The sequence below is a fragment of the Chelmon rostratus genome, chromosome 15 (genome assembly GCF_017976325.1).
Source record: "Chelmon rostratus isolate fCheRos1 chromosome 15, fCheRos1.pri, whole genome shotgun sequence".
Classification (NCBI taxonomy): domain Eukaryota; kingdom Metazoa; phylum Chordata; class Actinopteri; order Chaetodontiformes; family Chaetodontidae; genus Chelmon; species Chelmon rostratus.
This window is the reverse complement of record NC_055672.1, coordinates 3223757-3244230: the sequence shown is the minus strand read 5'-3', so window position 1 is coordinate 3244230 and position 20474 is coordinate 3223757. Positions and strand designations below refer to the sequence as shown.

General features: G+C 42.6%; 2 protein-coding genes across 2 annotated transcripts; both read right to left on the bottom strand.

Annotated features, from left to right (window-relative positions):
* Positions 1–2447: 2447 nt before the first annotated feature.
* asmt2 (acetylserotonin O-methyltransferase 2) lies at positions 2448–9346 on the bottom strand. The gene is made up of 9 exons (XM_041954311.1): positions 9283–9346; positions 9077–9167; positions 7604–7778; positions 6839–6968; positions 6402–6470; positions 6191–6309; positions 5487–5624; positions 4367–4489; positions 2448–3144 (listed from the first exon to the last, which is right to left on the bottom strand). Exons 2-9 carry the CDS (start codon positions 9155–9157, stop codon positions 2933–2935), a joined length of 1047 nt encoding a protein of 348 aa, XP_041810245.1. The 5' UTR covers positions 9158–9167; positions 9283–9346; the 3' UTR covers positions 2448–2932.
* Positions 9347–11501: 2155 nt separating this feature from the next.
* On the bottom strand, positions 11502–18896 carry pgrmc2 (progesterone receptor membrane component 2). Its single transcript, XM_041953860.1, has 3 exons — positions 18526–18896; positions 15198–15353; positions 11502–12364 (listed from the first exon to the last, which is right to left on the bottom strand). The coding sequence occupies exons 1-3, from the start codon at positions 18866–18868 to the stop codon at positions 12267–12269; spliced, it is 597 nt and encodes a 198-aa protein (XP_041809794.1). The 5' UTR covers positions 18869–18896; the 3' UTR covers positions 11502–12266.
* Between the last annotated feature and the right edge of the window lie 1578 nt (positions 18897–20474).

Below are 20474 nucleotides of genomic sequence, written 5' to 3'. Positions count from 1 at the left end.
CGCACTCATCAGGTTGAACAGAAAACCTTGTTCTCCTCTTATCAATGTGACGTTTTCAGCACTTATTTTTGAGCGAACTGCTTTCTGCTACGCGTGATGATCTGGAGATGCAACGAACAAACCAACATCTACAAAGACATTTTTTTAATCAGTGCTACAGGGATTTTTCCTTCAGCTATAAAGTCACACAACTAACAGACCAGATCTGAGAAACACTATCTGAGGAATGATGGAAGTAAACAGTGCAGGTTTGTCCTGCAGAGTCTCATCTACATGCAGTTTGAGAGGGAACCTGAACTCATCACAGTAAGTAAGTTAAAACACTGACACTGGAAATGCTTCTGTGGGGTTAAATGACTTGAAAACATCAAAGACAGATTTACGTATGCTTTGCAAGAGGGACTAAATCTACGATATGTCTTCTGAACATGCAGCTGCTTTGATTCTCCCAACTTCCCTCCTGTTAGTGTCATTTCTCCATTTTCATTTTTCTTGTATGTTTCACCATTAATGTACAATTACGCACAGATCATGTGGAGCCACGTCCATAACTTGTGTTCTAATGTGTTTGGTATGCATGACGCGGTACCTGGCAACAGTGTTGTTGTTATTTTTGATGTTATTGACTTAACATCAACTGGCCACTACCTGGAGCATCTCTGGGTAAGTTGAACGTGGCGGTGCTGTTTGGATTGTGTAGGAGCAGTGTGAACTGGCACTAGGGGGGGTGACTCTGGGACGCCGGAGTTCACTGCCTAACCTCCTGGAGGTGTAGTGGGACTAAGTAGGCGAAACACTGTTGAAGGGAGGTTTCCACCTGATGACCCCCAGAGACGTGTTAGGAATCACTGCTCTTTGGCAGGTATAGAGGCAGATTAGAGCTCCAAGGTTCTTCACTGAGAATGAATCCTCTTTTTGAGCACAAGTATCTTGTGTTTAAATTAACTAAAGGATAACTTTCGTTTTTTACAACCTGGACTTTTTTTCTATCATTAAATACGACCATTTACTCACCCAGACAACTTTGGTGGCATTTGGAGTCGTTTTGAAGAAATTAGCCCCAGAGGAGCGGCGCGTATATCCGTATAATGTGAGTACTCGGGGCATCCATGCGCAGCCTCTATATAACGCATAATCTGCGGCGAAACTCGTTCATATTCCAATATTTTGTTATGATATGCTGGTGCTATTCCCCTCTGAGCCTGTCGGCTAGTTTAGCTGTAGTTTGGCACAGCTATGGTTCGTTATTGCGTATTCGTAGCCGACCGCCGCAGAGTCAGCCGTGTTGTGGCTGGCTGCTCGCAGCGCCCGGCGTTCGGTAATGACATCATCCACGTCAGAGGTAGTTGTCTAGAGACGCCGGATGTTGATAACATGCCACCACGGGCTCAGAGGGGAATAGCACCAGCATATCATAACAAAATATTGGAATATGAACGAGTTTCTGCAGATTATGCGTTATATAGAGGCTGCGCATGGATGCCCCGAGTACTCGCATTATACGGATATACGCGCCGCTCCTCTGGGGCTAATTTCTTCAAAACGACTCCAAATGCCACCAAAGTTGTCTGGGTGAGTAAATGGGCGTATTTAATGCTACAAATAAGATCCAGGTTGTAAAAAACAAAAGTTATCCTTTAAAAAGTTTCCAAAATTAAATAAACTTTAAGTCATCTGTCACATTAAGTTACATGGCTGATTTCTGGCTCTAAAATCTAAGAAATTGGTGGGATTTTAAATATTTAAAAACTGGTGAAAATAAGCTGAAATCAATAACAACAAAACCAGAATTATTCATATAAAAATTCTTGTAAAAGGTAAAGGTATAAAAGGTTGTTCCAAATCAGTCATTGATTAGTTTCTAATACTTGGAATACACCTCCATGATGCTCCAGAAATACTGCAACCAAAGATGAAACTACAATCTGATATGAGGGCTCTATTCGCTGTTTGATTGTGGTGATCGGTGGCGGTGATCAGCTGAAATTAAGAACATTTGACTGTAAATGTTGAGTAGATTTTAGTATTATTGAGCAGATTAAAGTCAACAAAGTAAAAAAAACATCTTTAGCTTTAAAACATCGTTAAAATGAGGCCAGTCTGAAAAGCACGGCCTGTGAACGTACCACGATTCTTTAAAAAACGTCAGCATCCACCACATCTGTGCATTTCTAAAATGATTAAATAACTGATGCTCTATTGGCCGTCTGTGGAAACTCTTAAAGGAATAGTTCCACCTTTTGGGAAACACTCACGATTCGCTTTCTTGTAGAGAGACGAGAAGATTGAGCCCACTCTCATGTCGGTCCATTAAATGTACCAGCAGCCGGTTAGCTTAGCTTAGCATAAAGACTTGAAATAGCCACATAACCACAATTTGTCCTTGTGTGCTAAAACACACAAGATGTAGCGTGCTAATTCATGAGTTTTTGTTACTTTTGGTCAGAGCCAGGCTAGCAGTTTCCCCTGTTTCCAGTCTTTATGCTAAGCTAAGTTAAACTAAGCTAAGCGGCTGCTGGCTGTAGCTTCATATTTAGTGTACAGACATGAGTATGATAATCATCTTTGATAAAAAACAGTCTCAGCAAGAAAACAAATAAGCGTATTTCCCAAAATGTCAAAGTTTCTGTAACCTGAACTGATTCTTGGTGAGTCTAATGCAACATTTAGATCTGAATCTTTACAAACATGTTGTCAATATTACTTAGAGAGATAAGTATTGATCAGAAATGTAATCCAGCAGCGACCTCAGTCCAGAGAAGGTTTGTATTCCTACAAAATCTCACAGGGGTTGACGACAACATAAACAGGAGATGCAGGTGCACTGAGACGGGCAGCCTTGTGTGTTTCCGTCCACTTCCAAACCTTTTCAAGGCCTTGAAAAGTTCAACTTCCTTTTCTTCCACAGGCTTGAGGGATCCTCAGTCTGAGCTCATCTGATGGCCAGGATGGCGTCGTAGGTCTTGCCGGTCCGGCACACCTGAACGTTGCTGAAGCCGGTCTTGTTGAGCATGTGGGTGTACTCTGACGGCGGGCGCTCCCGGCCCTCTGCCTGCACCAGCATGTTGAGGGAGAAGAGCTGGGCCATGACGGGCCCTCGTCTGTTCTCAAACAGCATGGTCTCCACCAGCAGGACGCCGCCGCCTGCCCGGAGGACGAACACCGACACAGATACTGAGCTGAACAGGACTTGACATATTCTTTCCTGTGCACAACAACACTATTTTAACTGCGTCTAACATGCTTGTTTCTTCTTTGTTTGTGTCCAGAGACTTGATTTGGGTTCAGAAGAGAGAAAGTAAATGTGTTTTTCTGCATTTATATTAATCTACCAAATACAATCATGTTAGCTTAACTCCCATAAATAATGTAATATTTCCATCATTACTTAAAGGATAACTTTCGCTTTCTTACAACCTGGACCTTATTTGTAGCATTAAATACGACCATTTACTCACCCAGACAACTTTGGTGGCATTTGGAGTCGTTTTGAAGAAATTAGCCCCAGAGGAGCGGCGCGTATATCCGTATAATGCGAGTACTCGGGGCATCCATGCGCAGCCTCTATATAACGCATAATCTGCGGTGAAACTCGTTCATATTCCAATATTTTGTTATGATATGCTGGTGCTATTCCCCTCTGAGCCGGCGGTCGGCTACGAATACGCAATAACGAACCATAGCTGTGCCAAACTACAGCTAAACTCGCCGACCGCCGCAGAGTCAGCCGTGTTGTGGCTGGCTGCTCGCAGCGCGCGGCGTTCGGTAATGACATCATCCACGTCAGAGGTAGTTGTCTAGAGACGCCGGATGTTGATAACATGCCACCACGGGCTTAGAGGACGTTTCCGCAGATTATGCGTTATATAGAGGCTGCGAAATGGATGCTCCGAGTACTCGCATTATACGGATATACGCGCCGCTCCTCTGGGGCTAATTTCTTCAAAACGACTCCAAATGCCACCAAAGTTGTCTGGAGGAGTAAATGGTCGTATTTAATGCTACAAATAAGGTCCAGGTTGTAAAAAACAAAAATTATCCTTTAAGAGAAGAAAGTCTTTTACAGTGTTATCTTAAACCGATGTTCAGTTCTTGCCTGTTTTAGGAGAATATTAACTGTACACAACGATAAAAAAATGGTTTCTTCTTCTTAGAGAACTTGAGTTTGGTTTTGAACTGCTGCCGACTCCCTTTAACTTGCCACAATAAGAACATCCACAAACTTAAAATAATAAAAACAGCACATAAAACTCCAGCAGCCGTGCTTCCACACGTATAAACAACAAACTGTTCGTCAAGTGGTGGATTTGCATGTTATGGGCACGGAGCACAAACCAGATTGAAATCCCTCACACTAGAAACTCACCTGGTTTGCAGGTGTCATAGATCTTCTTCAGCAGCGTCAGGCACTTCTCCTCGGGCCAGTCATGGATGATTCTGGCCAGAACGTACAGGTCAGCAGGAGGAAGTTCACCGCTGAAGAAATCTCCTGCAACAAGAACAGAAGGATGTGACCACGCTGGGCTCTTTAAATGGACGCCAGGTGTACACCAAGCTAACTGACACACTAGCCTGCATTCACTTAGCATGTATGCTAGTCGTACTTAGCATGTATTCTAGTAGCATATTAGTAATTATAAAGCTCTTATTAAAGCCTTATTCTGCCTGATCATATTCTACAACTACATGCCAGTAACTAAGAGTTTTTCCTCAGTAGGTTGTTGGACATGAATTATGATCTTATTAATGTAAATCTAATCCTTGCATGCATGCTAATAAGCAACTAGTTCATAATAATAATAATGTTTATTTCTAGAAAATAAATAAAAAGTGCTTCACAAAGGCAGCAAAATAAAACAACAGAAGAAAACAGATTTGAAAAATATTAAAACTGAAGTTAATATAATAATAATAATAATAATATATAAAGGTTAACTGTACAGATGCTACATCCATTTTACTTATTTTACTTATTTAACATCCCACTTTAAATATTAATGTGATTACACTCAATAAATAAATGTTTAAAAAAATAGATCCTTTGTGTAATACATTAATAGTGTAATTTTTATATATTTAATAGTGTATTTTTCCTACATTACACTCAAACACTCTCATTTTTAAACATTAAAGATTTATCCAACAAGATACAGTCAGGTTGATTCGTTTCCAACTAAAACCTCACCTCCACCTTTTAGATTCAAAATTCTAGATTCAAGATTTCTTTATTGTCATTGAGCATGACGTCAATGAAATTTTCATTGCAACCCCCATGTTAGAAACAAGATAGTCAGAAAGATAAGAAAGATTCTAAAATAAAATTTAGAATAAAATAAACCAACATGCAATAAAAATATTCATAAATGCAATTAAAAATATACCAGAAATGAAAATATACTAAGACAATAAAAATATCCTAAACAATAAAATATACCAGTGAAATATATTTTAGGGTGACGTGTTGAACGAGGCTGAATGAGACTCGCCTGTTTGAAACGCGACCGCATCGCTCTCCTGAGAGAAATGTTTCTGAGCCGTCTCCACGACCTGCGGGAGGTCGAACACGCTGACGGAGGAGGACGGATACGCCTTCGCCATCTCACGGGCCAGAGCACCAGTGCAGCCTGGGAATTATTCAGACAGAACAACAGGAAGTGTTCGTAAATGTAACAGCTGACATCCTGCTATCGATTGATCTACTGATCCCATTTTATCTTAACTTAGACAGAAAACCTCCTGATTGAGATGATTTATTTGATATGTTTTTAGCATTTTCTAGTTTCAAAATGCCAAAAAGAAAACAGAACTGTTTAATCATGGCAGAAACCAAAAAAAGCTCACAAAAACTGTCTTGGTTTGTGTTTCCACTGTTGCAACAATCACAAACGCTGGTTTGGTTGAAATAAACCCTTAATGCACCAGTTGGAGGTGAAAATATTCCGGTTGCAGACACTGCTTTTTCAGTCCTGATCCTGATCTGTGTTCACTGGGAGTCCGCTGAGCCCGGTTCTGTTGCCGGCAGTGTAAACACCAACAATCCCCTGGTGCTCCAAGCTCCTGGTCCAGCCAGACTCCAGTCAGCTAATAAACCCACTAGCTACAAGGCTAACTGAGCTAACTAGCTAACAGCTAACAGTATCATTGCTCTGGTGATATGCTGCCCCCATATAATGCACCTTTAACCGCTTACCTCCGAGATCCACTATGTTCTGAAAGCAGGAGAGGTTGAACGCCGTCACAATGTCGTGTCCGTCAAGAACCCACGAGGAGTTCATCAGACCCATGAACTTCAGCATCTCCTCCTCCGACCTGGGTGGAATACGATCACACACAGAATCATAGCGTGCAAAGATTTCAACACTGCAGAACCACGAAGTCAAAAACTGAAAATCAACACCCACCTGTAGATGGCTTGGAACACGTCCTCTGGCGGGAGGCTAAAGGTCTTCTCATTCTGGTTCTTTCCCTCCCTGCGTGGTGGACAAACAGTCAAAACGATGAAGACTGATGGTTCTTAGTTTCCTCGTCTGTGTTCAGTCTGCACGTTCTACTCTTCACTGCTTCAGCCTAACATTAATCAGCCAGAGAGTTCTTCTTCTTCACCCCATCAGTCCCAGCAGAGCGGCGGCGTCCCGCCTACTGCTTCAGTGAGGCCCGCGCACAAACTGATTGGTCTGTCTGGCTGTCAATCAACGTATTATTTTATCGGCTCTCGCCCATTTTATTTATTGATTGCGAGGCTGCTGTCAGTCTGACCAGAAACCTCAGATTACACCGATCGCGTTCATCGTGTTACTGTTCAGCACGAGCTTCCACACCCGACTTCTAAGCCACTGACCTGACGGCGTCCACCATGTTGTTCCACAGCGGGTAGATGGTCTGTGATTGGTAGATGATCATGTCGTGGAGAGACTTGGCGCTCCCTTTGGCCAGGTAAAGGTTCGCCACATCGGTGCTGCTGTACAAAGCTGTTTGAACACACAGCGTTCACACTGATCGACTTTAAACCAGAGTGACATCAGTTCTCCACGTCACATTCACAGAGTCAACAGCAGTCGGCAAATTATGTTTATAATCAATTAATCGTGTCTGTTTTCTTAAGCTAAAGACCAAACATTCTCCAATAAGCTTCTCATGTGTGAACATTTGCTGCTTCTCTTTAGTATAAATTTTTTTTTTTTTTTAATTAATAACAAAAGAATGGATGGAAATGATGATGATGGATGAGTCTTAAAGAAGGAATCTCACCTCGTTAAACCTTGTAAGCAAATAAAGTCATAATTAACAAAAATTAGCAAACAAGCAACCGTGCGATCAAAAAGCAAACATAATAAAGCAGGCGAGATAAAACAGCATGAAATAAATCGAAGTATGTTACGAGGGTGGGAGTGTTTTAGCGCTGACTGTTAAATAAATATCTTTGGGCTGATGTTCAAATAAAAGAGTTTTATGTGTTTTCACAGTCTGATTTTTGTTGTTTTAATGAGTGAAACACAATCAGGTGCAGGCATTTCGAGGAGATTTTAGTAAAATTATTCTTGAAGCTTTACTCCCGACTTGTTACCACAACACTATCTGTTCATCACCTGCTCCTCCTTCTCACCTGTCCCGTTTGTGGTCTCCACCTCCAGGATCTCGATGCCCACCAGCGCGTCCAGCAGCCTCTCCATCCCGTCCACACTGGTGTTCAGCTCCTGGGCTACATGCCGGGCACTGAGGGGCTCCTGGGACTTCAGCAGGAGGTCAAACACTCCCAGCTCACAGGCTGAAAATATCACCTGGAGGGATGAACAAACCGCCACGTGACACTGCCATCAGCCGCCGCACCATACCTGCTTTGCTGCTTAGCAACTGTTAGCATGCTAACATGCTAACCTGACATTGTTATGTGGTAAGCATTACATCTACTTACTAAAAATGATGAAAATGATGCCATTGTAAGCATGCTAGCATGGTGATGTTAGCATTTAGCTTAAAGCACTGTTGACTCATAAAGCAGCTAGCATGAGCTAGTCCTGCTCAGAATTAGAGACTCTGCAGAGCAACATTAAGAGAAACTGAAAGATAAGATAAGATAAGATAAGATAAGATAAGATAAGATAAGATAAAAGATGAGTTGGGAAAGTTAGTTCATTTAATTTGTTCATTGATGATTAGTCAGTAAACAACAACAACAAAGAAAATCCCAAAAGATTTTGATAACTTCATAAAAATAAAATAGATAAAAAACATTTTAATGACAACTGGGCAAATTCCATCTGCTGATAGAAGATCATTTGACACGATCAAAAGCTCCGGAACAGCTACTAATGGACCTTGTGGTTCAAGCTAACATTGAAGCTCAACTTTCCCGCCAATAAAAATCCATACTCTAGCTGCTGATGAAGATCATGTGACGCGGCTGAAAGCTCCAGAACACACTTAACGGACCTCATAGAGAGATTAATTTCAGTTTTGATAACCGATTAATCAGTTGGGTCATTAGACTTTGATGCTTTCACTGTTTCACAGATGATTCATCAAACAAGCTGCTGGATAATCACCAGATTAGAAACAGTTCATCAGACTATTGAGTCCGTCCAGTCTGAAACTGTTCTGATCATTTCAGTCACTTGTATTGTGAAGATTTGCTTGTTCCAACTGGTCAAATGTGAATTTTTGCCTGATTTGACACTAAATTCCTTTTTCCCCTGATACAGGCCTGCTGCACTGTTGTCAAAATGCACTAATATACATGATTTTCTGCTTTCTGTGTATTCTATTTTTAACCTAATTTTATCTTTATTATCATCATCAAGAGGTTTTATTCTCCATCTATTTTACATGCATTTTCTATCCCTCCGTGTTTTTTATGTGCAACACTTGGTGCATGTGATCTCTTTGTTGTGAAGCACTCTGAGCTGCATTTCTTGTTGATCAGACATAGGAAGCAACGTGAAAACGCCAAGAACACTTAAAACAACTAATCGATCAATCGAGAAGATGCTAGATGAAGTGCGTCAAAGCGGGGAAATTCCTGCAGACTGCGCGCTTCTGAGCGACGATTTGCGCTGAAATATGAACTGTGAGCTGTTACCTTGGAGACCCTGAAGCCGTTGAAATACTCCAGAAGTTTAAATGGGTAGTCCAGCTCACTCTGGGACAGATGCTCTGCCATTACTGCCCTCCTGGTGGAGACGGAGTCACAGCAGAGCTTCAGTATCTGCAGGAATCCCAACAACTTTATTCTACATTTAATGCGAATGTGGACAAACCGGAGCCGCCGACAGGGTCCTCACTCACCGCGTGCTGCTGCCTGGAAAGCTTCCAAAGATGATCCGATCGGCGGGGACACACGGAGGATGTAGGTTTTATCGGGTGTGTATTCGGGGAGGTTTTTTTTAGCCAAAACAGCCAAGATGTCCGTGGTGCGTTTAGGAGCCGCTGTCGGGATGGACTCGGAGTGAAATGGTCGACGGATCATCGGCGAATGAAACACATTGCTGGAAGTGATGAGGACCGGGGCCGTGGTGGTCGATGAGCAACAACTGCGACTACTTTCTCTGAAACACACACACACACACGCGCGCGCGCTGCTCAGCGTGAGGCTGCAGTTCCGGGATCATCCGCAGCGGCAGCGGGGGCGCTGTTGAGCTGCTGTTGATTGCAAACTTATCTCCACATGAATGAACATGAATGTGGTCCTGTCAGTGGTGGGAAGTAACTAAGTACATTTACTCAGCTTCTGCACTTTACTTGAGTATTCCTATTATATACTTCTACTCCATTTCAAACGAGATATTGTACTGTTAACTCCACTATGTTTATTTGATATCAGAAGTACTCAGATACTTAAGTCAAAGTACCACACTGTGATGCTCCACTGCAGTATTTTAATACTCTTTAATATTTACGTAAAAGCATTAAAAACCAAGAATTATCAGCAAAGTTTACTTTGAATATCCAAAGTAGACGCTGTGCAGTAAAATGCTCCCCATCAGTGTTTTACTACATTAGAGCTGTAACGATTAACCGATTAAACAACTAGTTTGTTTCTTCACTTCTCTGTGACTTTAAACATTTTACACCATTTAATAAACCAAACAACTTACTGATTAATCCAGAAAATCGACAATGAAAACAATTTGTGGCAGCTTTAGATTACATCATGTTTCTGGATTTATATTAATGTGGATGTATTTTACTGCTGTAGATGTTTCAGGCCGAGCTCATTTGAACTACTTTATATAATGTTGGCTGGTTTAATCTACAGCGATGCATCATATTCTGTTAGATCATATGTTTGTAGCATGAGTGTCCTGTGAGAGCCGCTGTCAGCTGACCTAGAGGTTTGTCATGAAGCATCTGCAGGTTGTACATTTGGTTCCAGATTCAAAGCACTGTAACTTAGAGCCTGATCTACAGCGTTAACATTAAATCACTACCTACTGCTGAAATGTGGAGTTAACGTTTACTTTTAAATACACTCTGAGGTCCTGTACGTCACAGAAAATGAATGTATTATGAGAATAATCAGTCCGAGGATGAGTTTTATATTAACCCACATCATTTTCCTGGTAGTGATCCAATCCTGTCGTCTTTAAAAGCAAATAAATTCCAGACATCTTCAATTATTAACCAAATTGATTTATTATGCATGAACAAATCCCTTCCTGCTTCTGTCACGCAGACACGCACACACACACCCAACATTTAAATACATGACGTGGTGGGAATTCGGCATAGCTCACTTTGTTGTTGCACATGCTTTAATAAAATGATAGATATATTTACAGGATAAGCAACGTCTCCGAAAACAATTCGCAAGAACAGCTCCCGGTCCCGCCCTGCAGCACTTCGCAACGCTCCTTTTTTTTTTGTTTGTTTTGTTTTTTGGGAAATTCACCCACGTTTAAAAAGAAGGTCAAAACCAAAAGAAAAAAAAACAAAGAAACACAAACCATGGGGGTTTTGGCCAATACAACATAGCATTATACATATATGGAGTTCATCAACTACATAAATATGGCAGTAACACTGAGTAATTCATACGGTCTATTTACAAAGTTTGTGAAGTGGGGGAATATTACAGTCTGTGCGTGGACGACTGACAGAACGTATGCCTTCTTTAAAGTCTGGGGGACCGAGTCTAAGAAAAACCGACACCTCCATCCCTCCGCTCGCCTCCTCTGTTAGAACGGTCAGGACCGACACAACGAACAAAATAAGGCACAATTAATACTTGGACCATTTTCAGGGGAATCTACAGACTTGCAGCTGGCTTGTGAGGCATGTAAACAATTGAGTTGATTGATTAGGACTGCCTTATCACCTTCCCTTTGTATTCCCGATCAGTGATTCAGTCCGTCTGATGTGATTCAAAACAAGATTCATATGGCAAGGACCTTTAACCCCCCCCCCCCCCCCCCCCCCCCCCCCCCCCCCCCCAAAAAAAAACCCACTGCCCGCCCCGCCGGCCCCCAAAAAACAAAACAAAAACAAAACAAAAACCTTCCCTCCCGCCCGCTATGCTACTCACAAATACAATCACATGGTGACAAACAAAGAAAACTAGTAGTGCATACACTACAAACACAACAGGAAAATGCGACGCCCCGCCCATTTCCACAGCACGGCTCAGGCCCGAGCGCTGCCCTCTCAACAAGGGGGGGGGACCATTTGAACAAAAAAAAAACAGAAGTGACTGATTGATGAGCTGTCCGAAGCTGAAGCAGTTTCAGTTGCGATGAGACTGAACCGAAGATAAAAAAAAACAGCGAGATCTGCTTCCCCGTCCCGATCCGCCGATCGTCTGTGACCAGGGGGGGGGGTCTCTGACTACCTCTGACCGACCTCCAGCCAGCGCTCGGCGGCAACCGCCGTGACCGCACGTTCCCCCCTCTGGACAAATTTCTAACAGATTTTGTGGCTTTGTTTCAAATACACCTAATGGCGCGACCCCTCCCCCACGCCCCCCAGACGCGTTTTCTGTCACTAGAAACGCCCTCGTCGAAGGTTTGCAATCGCTTTCTGTTGGCGGTCTTCGCAGGATGAAGAGGGAGGGAGGTCTGGGCGTTGAGACTTGAGTCCTGCCCTTCCAGAACAGCCGCGGCGCCGGACAGATTCAGGAGGTGAAGAGTTCGGGGGGCGGGAGAAAGGAGCGGCAGGTAGATCGATGGGGCAGGAGGAGGAGGAGGAGGAGGAGGAGGAGGAGGAGGAGGGGGAGGTGGGGGGCGGTCTGTCGCAGCTGTTTGGGGCTCCTGGCTTTGGTCGGTGTGATGAACCGCTCAGTCGTGTTTCAGGTGGTCCTTGATGTCCTCCTCGTCCGTGTACTCCGACGGCTCGTCTCCGGGCTTCAGCAACCGGCCGACGTAATCGTATTTTTCTGCAAGACATCGTGTCAGAAGTGAGTTTTCAGGAGCAGCGACAAGTGGACAAAAAATATCTGCTCAATTTAGTTAATTTAAACACAAGATCAAAAAGAGGATTCATTCTCAGTGAAGAACCTTGGACCCCCCTAATCTGCCTCTATACCTGCCAAAGAGCAGTGATTCCTAACACGTCTCTGGGGGTCATCAGGTGGATACCTCCCTTCAACAGTGTTTCGCCTACTTAGTCCCACGACACCTCCAGGAGGCTAGGCGGTGAACTCCGGCGTCCCAGAGTCACCCCCCCTAGTGCCAGTTCACACTGCTCCTACACAATCCAAACAGCACCGCCACGTTCAGCTGACCCAGAGATGCTCCAGGTAGTGGCCAGTACCGATGCTACCATTTAGCTAATGCTAATGCTAACCGCTAAGAGGAACAGAAGTAGACAATAAAGCTAGATTCACCTATACTGTTAATGTTAACTGCTAGCTGCAATCAATCATTTAGACAAAAAGAAAAGCAGGAAACATTCGCAGGTTGGGAGAAGTGATTTTTTTTTTTTTTGCTTGAAAATGATCAATATTTTCTGTCAATCAACTTGTTGATTCATCAGTTGAGCTCAGTCGTTGCAGCAACGTGAATCTCTGAGTTTCGTCTCCTTTGGTTGATGTGCTGAGTGTTTTTCACTGTTTTCTGGAAATTTTTAGGCAAAATGATTCATTAATTTATTACAAATAAAAAAAATGTCGATGACGAAGACATAGATTATTTTCATTATCAATTATTCTGCTAATTATTTTCTTCATCCATTCATTCATTTCCACAGAGGACACAACAGAGAGAAGGCTTGAAGCAGTCTGTTCACGTTGTTGGTTCTTTTTAACAGTTTTATTACAGAATATCGTTTCATGTTGTTTGTGTTTAGCAGCTTTATTTTATGGGAATTTATTTTCTGTGTTTTGAGCATCAGCCTCTGTTAATTAAGATGAGAGTACTCTCGCTGATAAACCCTTCAATGTCAGAAATGAGGTAAAAATACCTGTAACAATATGAAGGCTGCAAAAATTAATCAATGCCTCGACTAACAGAACATGACTCAGCACTATGAACTATTTCCATAACGGCTCCAGAACATTTTCATGAACAAATATCAAACATTTTATGGTTCCAGCTTCTCAAACGTAGAATCTGCTGCTTTTCACTGTCTTATAAATGGAATATTTTTGATCAGGAAACAACAGGACACTTAATTGTTCATCTTATGAATTATGTAAAAAATTATTAGTTCCCAGGCCGGAAAGTGACAAACAGTCGAAGACATTCAGTTAACAAAGATGTAAAAGAGGAGTGGAAGCAGCTCCGTATCTTCTCTCTCTGAACTGAAACCATCGGGCACAAAGCTGGACTCTGCAGTGACGTCAACAACACGCTGGCACTCATTTACTGACATCTTCTTACACGAGTTAATCAGTCACCGTTTGTCGCCGCCAGCTTCCAGAGCTGGACGGCCGGGGCGTCCAGAGACTTGTGATTTAAATAAGCAGAGAGCCGACATCACTTAGAGAGGCTCGAGTCCGAAACATGAGACAGAGGATTCAAAAAGGAAAACCACTTTGAAAGAAACGACGGGCTCTGAGGGGAGGTTTTTAAAAGAAACACGCGACGCTCTTACATGTAACAACATCTGTGTTTCCTGTTCTGCTTTTCAGCAGATGTGGAGCTGCAGGATATTTTCACTTTATTGCACATCTGTCCGTCAGTTAGAGCAGAAATGGTCGGCCCATGGATCAATCAACGTGATCCACAGATCTGTTTTGATAAAATGCAAAATGCCAGAATTTCACTGACTTCAGGTTTTGTGAAATGTGAATATTTTCTGATTTTCTCAATATTTCAAACTGTAAGATACTCAGTTAATTAACACATGAAGCAGAGAAGCTGCCACAGGACTGTGTTTGGTATTCACCTGCAAAACGACCACAACAATCAACAGATTATCAGAATTTCCCAACCGACTAACTGATCCAGAGATATTATATTAATTTCTCTGGATTTTGGACAGTTGCTTGAATATCACAAGCTGTTTGATTAGCTTTCTTCTTCTTTGGAGGAAGACGTCAGACTTAAGAAAACTGGGCCTGCAATTAACGTTTACTCTCATTACTGATTAATCTTCCACTTTTCTCAGTTAAACGTCAGAAAAAGTCCGTCATGGCGACGCCGTCAGTCGACCGATCTTTGGCCTGAATTGTCAAAAACTTCAATAGAATATCTTGAGTCTAAACTCAATCAATCAATTTTTCTCCAAGATTTGTTTTGAGAAGTTCCTCATTACAACAGTTTCTATTTGGAATTAAAACCTAACCATGCTGCCTGTAGTTATTTTGCTCCTGAACTGTGACATGAGCTCATCTTGGTGTTCTTGCTGTTATTATTGTGTGTTTCTTCAGCTCTGACTGTTTGCATCTGCACAACTAAACAAACATGTAAATATAAAACAGATCTGAATGAAATGAAAGCTGAAGGACAGTGAGTGAATCTGGTCAACAGCCTAATTACAAATGCTAGTTTGTGTACTGGCAGCTTTGAATAATTTAATAGCAAAACCACGTCGTTCGAACTGTAATGTAAGACAGAAAAGCAGCTGCTGCTGTTGGAGACGTATAAAAGCACAACAGACAGAGGAGACAGTCGCCGTGTCTCGTGCTCGTGTTGTGGAGCCTCAGTTTGACCTGATGAAACGTGCGGAGACGCTGGGGGACACAGGCCACGAACACGGCGGACGTCTACGAAATCTGAGCCAAATCAAAATCAGAGGGGAGCTTTCTCCGGTGGAAACGAGCCTACCCATGAACTGCATCTCCCACTCCCTCACGCTCTCCATCTGTACAGCATTGAGGTCCGACAAGTCGTCATACTCGTCCCTCAGGGCGTCTTTCTCCAGGCAGAAGGTGGCCAGGCCTCTCGAAGCATCCCGACCTGCGAAAATGCCGTAAGGACCATCTGAGGGAAGAAAAGCACAGCGGTCGGGATGAATAAGAGTTAAAAAGCAGAGCAGTTTCTTACTTTGTCATCCACTCGCAGGTTAAAATCACTCCGACTCCACTGTTCTAAAAATGTATTCGTGTGTGAGCTAATCTGAGCTCGCTACTGAATGTCGGGCTGAGTCAGTGCACACGCAGTCAGTTTCCTGCCTGGTTTGAAAGGTTTAAATCTGTTTCAAGCTCATTTCCTGAGAATAAAAGTGGTCAAAAACTGAACAGTTTCAGTCAAACAACAAGTTAATCCCCAGCAATTAACTCAGCCGTGCGTCATGTGACCGCTGCTGCTTCCCATTAACAGCCTTACAGTAAGTAGAGCACTTGAACGCAGCGCGGACGCAGCGAGATCTCATCAGAAAAATCAAACAAGCTTCTCTTTTTCTGAAAATCTGTTGAGGGTGACTAAGCAGAAATTCTTTCGTGATGACGCTGTTATTAGAGCTGGGGGGTGTATTAATATCAAAGTGATACTGCCATGTGACATGGGATATTTTCTGGGACTGGGTCATCTCAGGAGCGCCTTTTAACAGTCTTAAGGAATGTAAGTCCATCAATCTATGAGTCGACTGTTAGAAAACTTTAATTAAATTAAACTGTTATGATAATTGATAAATTGCTTTAAACCTTCACCGCTTCCAGCCTCTCATATTCCTTTTTTTTTGCTTCCTTTTCACCGATTAAGGAGATAATTAGCAAATCGATCGGTAATAAAAATACCAATTAGATGCAGCCTTAAGTTAAAGAATAATATCTCTGAACTTTAAGAAAATAACAGTGAATGTTTCTCGCTGCTACGTAATGAAACCCACATTACTACAGACTGTTCATCACACAGCCCGACAATACTAAACTTTTGATGCCAATACCAATGTTTGAGAAGAATGTATTGACCATTTTAACCCCAAATTACCTCAAACATGTCTGACATTTGTGTACTACAGTTTCCTTTCATGGCTTCTTATCGACTGACGTATACGCTGATGCAGTGAAGTCTGCTGATGCTTCAGCTTCAATATCATCACATTTTCAAAGGGGAAGAACTGACACCAGATTAAATACAGCTTCTGCATCAATGTCGTTAAAAATACAGTTTTAACTCACATTTATTTTGTCACAGCGGGACATTGACTCAGTTGTTAGCGCTGCGGCAATCGATTGCAATTAATTCATTAAAGCAAAAAAAAAAAATGATGGAAAAAGAGTGACGGTATCAGAATCAGCAGATACTCTGAGCTGAGCGACCAGATAAAGTTTGATCAGTTTATCCCTGATCGTCAATACTCAGACAGACTGTGGTATTTGTCCAACACTGCTCAGCCCTTCTTGTTGTCATCTTGTGTAACTTAAAGGAGTCACGACTCAAATGAACACTCGTTCGGTTTTCAGTGCTGTGTTAGTAGAGGACATTAAAAAGGACATCGTGTTAAAATGATGTGTGCCTAAATTCCAGTTATCTGATCGTTATCAAACTCTCGACATTCAGCCTCGATGAGAAATACTGCGAACAACATTTCAGGGCCTCCCTGAAGTTTTCTGTGGTTAGAAACTTTCGTCATCTTCAGATGAACATCATCTGACCGGCATGTGAAAACTCTGCAGGCCCTTCACATTTTCTTCTTTTAATTGTGCAACAGAAAGAAAGAAAAAAAAGAAAAACACTCCAGTCCAGCGTTCAAACTGCCGACCACGAAGCAGGGAAGCCTTATCGCCTCAAAGATTAGATGTGCTTCTAACTTGCACAACTACAAGCGTTTAAAAGATAAAACCGCTTCACGGCGAGCCCGAGTAACACCACAGCTACACACTGGTGTTTTTATTTCGCTGTTATAGGAATCATGTTGTTTTTCATACTGTCATAATTCATGACTCACGACAAAAGAAGAAATTACGGAGCCACATTTGTTCCTGAGGAATGTCTGAAAACCTGGAGTGTCAGCTGGAAACGGCAGCTGCAGCTGGACCCTCCTGTACGGCAGGGCTGCTTCTGACTGCGATTTCCTATTTTATTTGTCTTCTGGGTGCATAAAACACTGATGAACGCACATGTTCAGAGTTCCAGCTGCTTAACTGTCTGAGCAACAGTGAAAAAAATAAGGCATTCACTTTAAAAGGACCTGACAGACACAAACGCCTAACTTCCAAGAGCTGAACCCAGAAAAAGATTTGTAGTCCAGAACTGAATTCAACCACCAAGCAAAAGTTCAACTGCGTTTCTCTCAACTGACATGTGGACTGATCAACTGGCTGTCCCAGGAAGTGAGTCCACTGTGATGCACAGCAGGCAGCCAGCTTCCCACAGCTGAGTGTCAGAACATGGTGAGCTGGGCAGGATCCGCACCTTGGCTCGGTCCTGGAGGTGTAGGGTAGCAGGCGCGACACGTGATGCCGCTGGGAGCCTGTTTGAATAATTATAGTTTATTATGGAGTTGCTGGGTGAGTCCGCCAGGTCAGAGGAAATGTTGAGCAGCAGGCTGGCCCTGCTTTACGGCATCGATAACAGAGGTCTTATGAGGACTGAGGCGTTTTAAGTGAAAGTGAAGAAATGGAGGATTTGCTCTTCGTGTCGCTTAATACAATAGCTGGTTAACTTTGCACAGCTTTCCGGGTGCTTAAAAAACATCTTTTCCACGCTAAACAAGGCTTCGCATTAGCAAACACAGCAAGATTATTATGGTTTAAGATTAAAACATCCGTGCAATGTTCCCAGTATCCATGCACGGAGAGTCCCATCACTGTAAACAAGCGGCGGCTCCAGACCAGACATCCAGACAGTGCGGTGCGTCTGTGTGCACGTCAACAAGCTAACAGGCTAGCGTTAGCAGACGACCGGGTTAAAATATGGCACTTTCGCCTTGACTGAAGGACTTAATACAGAAAGTTTCACGGGTTTAGTGTGACTCACATGGATGTTAAGTTCAGAGGTGTTCAAACGTCTTCACAACAGTCACGACCCCAGACGCCGTGCTAGTAAGCTAACAGCTAGCATCCCATTCAAAAACACAGACAAAGCCACGGAGCTAAGCTAACCACATCGGTTTGCGCCCAAATTTTTGTTCAGGACAACTCAACACAAGCGGGGACGTGTCAGCTAACTCAGCCGCTGTCAGTTCGCCATCTACCCACTGTCAGCTCACCTTTCCCGTAAAACTTTTTGCCGCTGGTCACGTCGAAAACTTTCATGTTGACAGCCATCAGGATGCGGGGGTTCTGGAGTCCGTCGTACTCCCGCAACTGCTCCAAAGTGAAGTCCCGTCTCCTCATCTTGGGAAGCGCCGAGGCCTCATCGCCCTGGGCCGCGTCAGAGACGAGCCGCCTGCCCCACCGCCGGTACACCGCCAGGCAGACCGCCACCACCAGAACCAAAATACTGATATTCAGCAACATCCCGCCGAGGCCGAGCCCGTCCGACTCATCCGCTGCCCCCTGCCCGCCGCTTGTGTCAACTGGTCCGCTCGAACTGTCTCCATCGTCCGCCATACTGCACGGTTAGCGCCTACCCGCCCCTGGCCGGATGCTGCGTTCAGGTCCTGTCGGGAATAGCGTAACCACTAGTTGAACGAGCGGCCCGTGTGGTCGTATCATGCTGAGGTGCAATAAAAAATAAAAGTTTATCTTTTAGCAAATACTCACGATTACTTTCATTATCAAATATTCTTTTTTTTAATCAATCAGTTCATTGTTTTGTCTACAGAATGAAAAAAGTGACATGTTTGATCACCTAGTCCTTTCATCTGTAGCCAAACTACCTACATTTGAAACGTGTTTTGATCTTAAATTCCACTTTTCCTCCACTTTCTTAAGAGTTAAAAACTGCTTGTGCACTCAGCAGCATTTATAGAAATTCCTTTCAGTAAAAAACAAATTGACTTTTATTTGCAGATAACACAAACACAAGTTCAGGCAACCAACGGCTATTTTATTCTTCAGTTCACAAATGTGATAATTACTAACCCGGCGACACAGGTACAGTGAGTTACCTGGCAGCAACCGCAATTATAATAATAGTTTTAATTACGGCTAGAAGCTTGTTTTGTATTGCTAATATAGTTTCATTTTAAACCTTTTCCATATGTTGTGCAGTGTCACCAAGTGATACTACGGAATACTTGAGGGGTTTTCCATGAATTTAAGTTTTTTTTGTCCACATGTGTTAAACTCCACTCTTCAATTTGTTATTTCATGGATTTTTATACCAGATAGGTCTATCTGATACAACAGTTTCCCTATCTTATTGCAGCATTTCGAGTTTGTTAATTTTATTGTTTAATTTTTAGCAGTTAAATCTTTTTTTCAATACATCACTAAAAGCACAGATAAATGTCATCTCCTGCGGTGACAGAAAAGACAGAAATATAAGTAAACTTCCTTTACAAAGCAATTTACAGCTGAGCAATTTCAAAGTAACAATGAGAGACAACGAAGAGGAAAATGGACAAACATGACAACATGTGACGCAAGCACACAAACATCAGAAAATATACATTTAATATTTCAAACACAACAGGCAGCCTTATCAAACATAAAAACGCAATAAAGCACTGACAGCCCCATGAAGAGCCACTTTTCATTTAGAACTGAGATTTACGAGGGGCACATGAAGGGGGCAAAACACCCGCCCACCACTGTTGTAAGTTGAGACTGAATTGTTGATGGTTTTTGTCCCTGCATGGAGACCCGTAGTGTAACAAACAGCCACTTAACTTGCAATAAAACTAAAACAACCCAGTAATTTAAATACTTTGCCTCAAACTCCTTCAGATATTTCCTGAACAGTTACAGTTTCCTCACCTGTTAGTGTCGTGTTTCTTCATGGTGTAAATTTATAATAATGTGGGCAGAATGAGGGATATCACAATGATTTCTATTTTCCTCTTGACACTCTTTGGCCTTATTTCAATCACAAATGTTTTATTATTGGTTATCTTTGGTTGTACTCCACACCGTCTCCATTTTGCCAGTGATATCCTTTTTATTCAGCTGTTATCTGTATGCTGTTTGCACACTTTATAGTCAGTTCCCTCCGTTAGAGACGATTACCGGTGAAATGCACTCAGTGGAATCAGATTTACAGTCGGCTGAGCTA